At 40.5% G+C, this 8420-nt stretch overlaps 1 protein-coding gene across 2 annotated transcripts; it reads right to left on the bottom strand.

Annotated features, from left to right (window-relative positions):
* Positions 1-313: 313 nt before the first annotated feature.
* Positions 314-677, bottom strand: LOC9299985 (defensin-like protein 220). Of its 2 annotated transcripts, none has more exons than XM_021029004.1 (2): positions 629-677; positions 314-567 (listed from the first exon to the last, which is right to left on the bottom strand). In XM_021029004.1, the coding sequence occupies exons 1-2, from the start codon at positions 675-677 to the stop codon at positions 314-316; spliced, it is 303 nt and encodes a 100-aa protein (XP_020884663.1). The 2 variants fall into 2 exon arrangements, with proteins under 2 accessions (XP_020884663.1, XP_002863909.1); XM_002863863.2 differs by having other exon boundaries at positions 314-540.
* Positions 678-8420: the final 7743 nt, after the last annotated feature.

Genomic DNA, 8420 nt, shown 5'->3' with positions numbered 1-8420 from the left:
AAGAGATCTTTAGATTTTGAAATAAACCCTAATTAGTTTTGCCTTTATACTTTCTCATTTTCTCTATTATGTCTATTTTTATATATTGTATATCATTATAATTTTTAGTTTAGTTAATTCATTTAGTTAGGTTCAATAACCTAATAAAACATTTCATGCAAATGCATGTATACATAACAATTGGATTAAAATAAGTGGAAAATGAAAAAAAAAAATAAAACCAGCAAATAAATATAATATATTATAAGAATTTAATTTTTTTTTATATAAGAATTTAATTTTATTAATAAATTATTTTTAAAAAAGAAATGTCTTACAGAATGTCGTCGAAAGTACAACGACAAATAGAATTTTCACAACCAAATACATTCTTTCTTTTCTCAAGACAATGATATGCACACTCTTGACAAAAAAATATTTTCATGTCGTCGGGAGAGTGTCCAACATGTTCGTCTGCTGGATCAATATCAGAGCTTAATGGAGGATTGGAAAACTGAGTTTTTTCTTCTGGAATAGATTTTGTCATAATATTTGATGCACCTAAAAATAATTCAAAAGAAAATGAAACTATTATATTAATATATAATTCTAGACTATAAACTATTGTATATAACGAGAATAAACTTACAGGATGAAACAAGAACAGCAAGAGTTATAAAGAAGAAAATTGTCTTCATTTTGTATAGAAATTTTTAACAAAAAGAAATAGAAGTAATTTGTTTGCTAATCGTTTTGAGTTTTGGGTGCGATGTTTTAAAAGCAAGATAGTCATACATTTATAAGTGCCTTTACTTAAGTTACATAGTTGTTAATGTTTATCAAACGTATTTTCTTATAAATGATAGTTAAAGAAACTATAGACTTTAATTTATAACTTTTCTTTTAAAGTATTAACTAAAACATAATTACTATATTCAATAGTGAATTGATTATTCAGGTGAAAGTGAGAAAATTGTATAATTAAAAGTTTTGTTTAGAATAGAAAAATAGATCGAGAATGCTGTAAACCATCTATGAATATGATACGATGGGTTAAAGATATACATGGACAAAAAGTAGAAACTTTTTTTTTTTTCTTTTGGACAAAAACTATACGTGTAGAAACTATAGAGATTATACGTCGGTTTTCTATAGAGATTCGACAGATGAACATGTGAAATTTTATAACCAACTATAGGATATCTGTTATTACTATAAATATATGCTTTATGTTAGTCTGCAAAATACATACTAGTTATTGGTTCCTATGTATATCACTAGATTTTAACCCGCGGTACACCGCGGACTATATTTAAAAAAAAAAAATCAAAATGTAATTTTTTTTAGTATATTAAGTATATATATGACATAATGTTTTGAATTTTCTAAATGTATAACTCTTATATCTATATATGATTTAGTATACAGTTACTATGTTTGAGGTTTACCGTTTTAAAATATAAGAACGATAACATACAATTCATTAAGTTAAAATCTAGATTATATCCCGCGGTACACCGCGGATCGATTTTTTTATAACAAAAAATTTAAACTTTAAATTAAATTTTTTGATAATATTGTTTATTTTGTTTAGTGTTTAAGATGATATACTTGTATTTTGATTGTTATATCTAGGATTTCACCCGTATTATACCATCTCGTATTAATATCGACCCAAATCCGTCCACCATCTAACCATGTCCCGTGAAATTAAAAGTTTGCTTTCAAATTGTTTCCATATATATATATATAATACTTATAGAGTTCAAATATTACAAATGTTTTAAACTTTAAGCTAGAAGTTGACTCCAGATATTACAAATGTTTTAAACTTTAAAATATTACAAATGTTTTAAACGTTTTATAAAATTTAAATAATTATAATATTTACCTTTTAATAAAGTAAAATATATATAAGAATTTAATTTTAATTTATATTTTTAATATTTATTATATTTTGAAACTTTTTATAAGTAAAAATTATATATTATCATATAAGAAATAACAAATAACCCGCAGTTAAGCGTGTTTTGGAGGTCACGGGTTCGATTCACGTTGGGAGGGGTCTGCTCTCCAAAGGGGAGTTATATTGCATGGTTTGGGCCTCGCCCTTGGGGAATGTACGGGCCTACAGGCTAAGAACCTCCTAGTCATAAAAAAAAAAAGAAATAACAAATAACCCGTCTCAGGAAAACTTGACCCGACACCACTACAACCATCCGCTTTGCCGCTTGTATGGTTGCACCACCATAACCTTTCAAAGTTTTGATAAAATAATTAAGCCATGAAATCGATCAAATGTTTTTTTGGTAACACTAATTATTCAACAGTAGATTAAAATGACTCATCTAATATATTTTGATTAACATTCAAGACAATATATACCTTAATTTTCTAGAAAATAATTTCAAAAAATGAAAATACTATAAAATATTATAAAAGATTGTACATCCCTTGGTTTAGGTAAATTTTAAAATTTTGAATATCTAGATAATATGCCTAAACGAAATAGCTCCCTTAAAATGTTAAACAACTAAATTGAGTATTTTAAACAACTAAAATTTTAAACAATTAAATTTTAAACAACTAAATTTTTAAATAACTAAATATCTAGAGAATAGGCAATCTATTTTTTTGAATATCTAGAGAATTCTAAATAAACAAATAAAATTTATAAACAACTAAAAAACTAAGAATTATATTGGAATAAAATTTTATTTTAATTCTTTATTACTTTTTGCTAAATTGAGTCGAATTGATTTTCAAATGATTATTTTTTCCAAAACCTAAATTAAAAATAAATTTCAGCATTAAACGATTTTTTAAAACAAACTGTTAGCATTAAAACCAGATTTGTTAGAATTTAATCTATAATGCAACCATTTAATGTAGTTTCTGGTTTTGGATATTAACAAATATTTTGCAAAAATATAAGGAAAGATCCGTTTCAATATTTCCGGTGCAAAATCTTTAAATTGACCCTGTGGAAGTCGAAACTAACACAATCGAGATTTGTCTAGGGTTTTAATTTAGGGATATGATTTGCGAGAATTCTCAAAGAACGACAGAAACAATTGTAACCAAAGATGGTGTTCTTGATCTTATTGATGAAAAGAGTAGTTTTGATCGTACAAGAGTTTGATCGTAAAAGGGAAAAAGGTGTTTGTGCTGTAAGAGCTTTGTGTAGTGTAAATTCTAGAGCGATATTGCATCTCCCTCTATGAGAGCCTTGAGTCTCTTTATATAGCGATCTTAAACCGCCTCCCCAGCGATATTCTCGGAAGATTTCTATTTATCTTGAAGTCGGCTAGAATATCGCGGATCAGGATAATTTCCTTATTCTTCGGAGTCTTTGGAAGATTTCCTGATTTGAGTCGATCCTTCTAGATTCTCTCTTATCATTTCCGGGTATATCGGAAATGATGCCTTGCTTAGAAATGATACTTCTGAAGGCGAATATTTACTAAGTCCTTGCCTCGGAAGGTCTTCTGCGTTCGAGCTCATCGTTCCCTTCGGCTCAGATATCTTGGTTCTTCGCTTCGGGTATCTTGCGAAGTTGGCTCGGGTGTCTCGTGAAGTCGGCTCGGGACGGGAGGAGAATTCGGCTCGTGGAAGGCGGTGTATCGGGTCCCATTCCCGAGGCGATACAGGATGTCCCGAGCTGGTTTAGTCATTGATTGCCGAGCCGATCTGGTGATCGATCCCGAGCCGATCTGGTGATCGATCCCGAGCCGATCTCGTGATCGATCCCAAGCTGTTTTGTAAGTGTTCCCCGGGCCGGTTTGGTGATACGTCCCGAGGTGTTATGTCTTAGCTCGGACTTAGCGCGGGTGAAATCCGACCCCAATAGTTAGCCCCCCAGCTCGTTGTCTTGAGGAGCAAGTGATGAGCTTCACGATTATTAGTCCGAGCAGTTTAAACTTTGTCCCGAGCTTGTCCTTGTACGTCGAGGCTATCAGAGAGTTTGAATCCTTTGATGGACTAAATTCTCCTAACGATTCGAATTTCTTTGACGTTTCATCTTCTTCTAGCGTGTGACGATTGAATTTCCCTCTCGAGAAGTGGAAAAGTTTTTCGCTTATTCCCGAGAATTTCAGCGGACGTGAAACTATCTCTGAGTCCACGCGCACCCGACGCGCTGAAGCGTTTTATAAATACTCCTCTCGCGATTCATTTCTTTAGTTCTGCAATTCTCGAGCAAAATCTAAAGGTTTGCTTCTTTCGCTCTGATCTTGATTTAGTTTATGTTTCTTCTTTCTCCGATTTACTTTTTCATAGCGCCGCCGTGTTTAGATCTAGGTTGATTTTGCCGGCGTCCTGAATTCTGTTTCTCCGGTTGTTCTTTCGATTTATCCGAGCAGATTGATGTCTCTTTCTGATTCGAGCGATTCTTCCTGAGGCAGAAATATTCCGGTCCATAAACGAAACATGGTTTGGAGTAGCTCTGATGGGCCCGAGGCCAGTTTGTCAGATCGATCTGAGTCAAGTGGTGACGCGGAATCGTCATCTGGAAGTCAAGAGATTCCGAGCCAGTTTGTGGATCGGGAAGATACAATCACCGACATGGCTCGGGACGAGGATCTACCCGACGACCCCGAAGCAGTTTTGAATAGGAGAAGGATACGTCCTCTGACTTCAGATGAGGCTGGGGTTTCTCATTGGCAGGATGAGCCCGAGCTGCCGTTTTTGCCCAAGGTGAAGGGTGAGACGGTTACCTATGATCCCGAGGAGGGAGCCAGGCTGCTTCAGCTGGCGATTCAAGGTGCCATGGCTCAGAAAAAGAAGACCCGAGTCAAGAAAGTGAAAAAACCTGATCCTCCCGGTTCCACTCTGTCGACTTCAGATTCTCTTCGGGACCTAAAGGCGCGTTTTAACTTCAGCGAAGGGGTGACTCTCCGGTTGCCGACCCCTGATGAGAGAGCCGATGATCCTCCCGAGGGGTTCTTTACCTTGTACGAAGGATTCTTCTACTTCTGCTTCCTCTGGCCTCCAATCCCGAGGCCAATCATCGAGTATCTGTGGTCGTACAAACTTGCTTTGGCCCAGATTACGACCCGAGGCCTTCGCCATTTGGTCGGGATTCTAGTGCGCGGGATCGACACATACAACAATATCGGCCTTGATCATCTGAGGAATCTGCTGGAGATTCGACGTGTTCCGCGCTGTGCGATGGAGAGGTATTATATCTCTCCTAGCCAGAGGAGAAGGGTTATTGGTGGCTTCCCGAGCAAGGATGAGAAGTACACCAAACATTTTTTCTTCGTCGCCCTTGACGAAGACTGTGTTCCCGAGGGCTGCCTTGAGAAAATGATTGGGAAATGGAGAAAGATTGGTAGTTTTTCCGAGATTTCTGCTTGTTTTGTACTACAACTTGACTGCCTTGATTAATTCGCCTTGATCTTTCTTTTTTGCAGATCGAGGCCCGAGCTTTTTGGATCGTATTCCCGAGGACCTTTTCAGTGTACGCGAGGAGTTGGCTGCTCGAAAGTGTCACTGGATCAAGCACTTCTCTCAAGAAAGGATCGAAAAAGCTTTAAGGGTTCTTCACGGTGCGTCCTGTTCTACTTCTTCATCTTCTTCGGACTAGCGGCTAAATTTTTTGACAGAGATGCAAGGAGTGAAGATGTCTTTGAGGGAAAGGAAGGCCGCCGAGAAGAAGGCGGGCGAAGAGGAGAGGGCGATCAAGGCGGCTTTTGGGCCTTTAACCCTACCCGAGGCGACTGGGGGAAATGAGGTGACCGTTGACCCCGAGGTGATGGTCGATCCAGCGGGATCGGGGGTCGACCTAGCCGTTGCTATGGCTCATCCCGAGGTGCCTGAGGGTATCCCGATTGGCGATACTGCCGGCCGAGGTTCCGAGGTGGGGAATACGCTTGTGGTTGGTCTGCGAGCCGGAGGGCAGACTAAGTCTAAGAGAAAACGTCCCCGAGGGGAACATTCCGGGGATGCGCGCAAGGGGTCGAAGAGAGCTCACAACTCCTCTCGGCCAATTTATAAAGACAAGGTTGCTTCTGCCAACCTCATCGCTTCTTGCACCTGGCCGCTGCTTCCCGCCCCAGAGGGTTTAGTCGAGGCGGAGCGGTACGGTGAGACCGCGGCCAATTTCTTAAAGGTACGCGTTTGATTCCCTTTCTGTATAAGGTAGCCTTGTTTCATGTTTTAACGTGACTGCTTTATTCTCCAGGCCTTCTCTTCGATGAATACTATGGTTCATTCTTACGATTGTGCGGCTCGTGAGCACGCAGCGGCTCAGGAGCGATTCAAGGCTGTTCGGAGTGAAACCGAGAGAAAGGTTGCCGAGGCAGTTGTAGCGGCAAGGACTGCCGAGGCGCTGGTTGCTGCCGAGCAGGAGGCGAGGCGAAGAGAAACTGAGGAGAGTGTCCGTGTCCGTCGGAAGGCTGAAGCGGAAATTGAGAGACTCAGGCGTCTGCTTGTCGAGGAGAAGGCTCTTCGTGAGACTGAGGTGGCTCGAGCGAAGAAGGCTGGTGAGCGAAAGATCGCTGGGGAGTTTGTCGAGAAGGTCAAAATGATCGAGGCGAAATTGGCTGAATTCGACAAAGTCTCCGAGCGGTACATATACTTTTCTCAAGCGAAAGCCAACGCCGAGGTGATCGAAGCGCTTGAATCCGGGGGAAAGATCGAAGATGAAAAGCTCGAGGTCGCCAAATGGAAGGAGGAGTATGGAGATGCCGAGGCTGAGTATGCTAGTCTGGGGGCCGAGCTTTTGGGAAGTCTGAAAGTCCCTTCGGTATCTCCCGACTCTACTCATGATGGCTTGGGGAATAGGTCGGTAGAGAGTGATGCGATCGATGTTGGAGTGATCGATCAGGCGGGCACAAATCTGAACTCCGAGGCCGGACAGGTTTCAGATGAAGAGAGGGACGAATGAGCCCGAGGCGTTCCCTTATTTGTTTTTGTTTTAATAACCTTGTCTTTGTAAAAACTTACGCCTGGATGGCTTTATCCACTTGAACACGTGTTTCTTCAAGTATTTGAATTTTCTTGTCTTGAGATGTTTTCGAACTAAATTCGATACCAGTGTTAAGTAACTGGGTTTCGTAAGTATGACTTGTTCGTCGAGAAGTTAAATTTTTCCGAACCGTTTTAACCTCCGAACCGTGACGACGAATAGCGTACCAGTGTTAAGGTAACTGGGTTTCTCCCGAACCGTTTCAACTTCCTGGGCTGAAAGTGAAATGGATCGTTCACCAGTGTTAAGGTAACTGGGTTTTAGTCACATGGGACTAATCTTTATCGGTTGCGACCCGAGCTGATATAGTCGATTGCCAGTGCTTAGAAGCGAACTGGGGTACCAGTGTCGAAATCAACTAGCTTTTCTGAAGACAATTTCTTTGTGGCCAGATATCTCCGACCGAATTGTCTCGAATGCTTATATAGCGCTGTAACCGAGGCGGTGAAATGAGCTTTTCTGTCCGAGGACATGGCCATCGTCCGAACGAACTTTTAGCTTTATAGGTTGATAAGATGACCATAAAAGTTTCCGAGGTGACTTTCAGGATAGACGCCGAGGGTAAAATTTAAAAATTAGTTACAAAGTTCAGTGGGAGTATTATGTATACGGACCCACTCCCCCCTTTTTTAATTAGGGGGGTAGCTGAACTCGTTCGAGGACAAGCTGCCTACGTACCCTTTTCAGGGATCAAGCCACCCCGTAGTACAAGTATATGCGTACCTTAGGTTCTTAGCGATAATATTTCCTTAGATGCATTGCGTTCCAGGATCTAGGTACCACTTTACCGTTCATGTTAATGAGTTCATAGACGCCGGGACGGATCAGCTTTGCGATCGTGTAAGGTCCTTTCCAATTTGCGCCGAGCTTACCTGCGTTCTGTTCGGCAGTATTCTGGAAAACTTTGCGTAGTACGAGATCACCTTCGTGAAAGCGGCGATGCTTAACGTGAGCATTGTAGTACCGAGCTGTAGCATTCTGATAGTTCTGCATTCGGACCAAAGCCGAATCTCTTGTTTCGTCAATCAAGTCCAGTTCGTCCAGCATCATCTGAGTGTTGGCATTTTCCTACTCGGGGAGCAAACGTCTTCTTATTCCCGGGATCTCGGCTTCGGTGGGAATCACACACTCCGTGCCGTAGATGAGGGCAAAAGGTGTTTCTCCCGTGGCTCGTCGCGGCGTGGTTCTGTGCGACCATAGTACTCCTTCCAATTCGTCGGCCCAGCGGCCTTTCTTCGCGTCGAGGCGTTTCTTTATTCCGTCGAGAATCGTTTTGTTCGCCGCTTCTGTCTATCCGTTTCCTTGAGGATACCGAGGCGTAGACTTGCTGAGGCGAATTCCCCATTTCTCACAGAATCCTTCGAATCGAGCCGAAATGAACAGCGATCCGTTGTCTGTAACGATCTCGTAAGGTATCCCTTGGCGGCATATGATGTTCTTCCAGACGAAGTTCTCGACTTGTGCGTCTTTG

This window comes from Arabidopsis lyrata (assembly GCF_000004255.2).
Source record: "Arabidopsis lyrata subsp. lyrata unplaced genomic scaffold ARALYscaffold_8, whole genome shotgun sequence".
Lineage (NCBI taxonomy): Eukaryota > Viridiplantae > Streptophyta > Magnoliopsida > Brassicales > Brassicaceae > Arabidopsis > Arabidopsis lyrata.
Note: the sequence above shows the minus strand (reverse complement) of the source record. Positions and strands in the feature narration are given on the sequence as shown.

Coding starts and splice junctions, on each gene's coding strand:
- LOC9299985 (XM_021029004.1), bottom strand. CDS start 677: ATGAAGACAATTTTCTTCTTTATAACTCTTGCTGTTCTTGTTTCATCC. Junction 568..628: donor TGCTGTTCTTGTTTCATCCT/GTAAGTTTATTC, acceptor TTAATATAATAG/TTTCATTTTCTTTTGAATTA.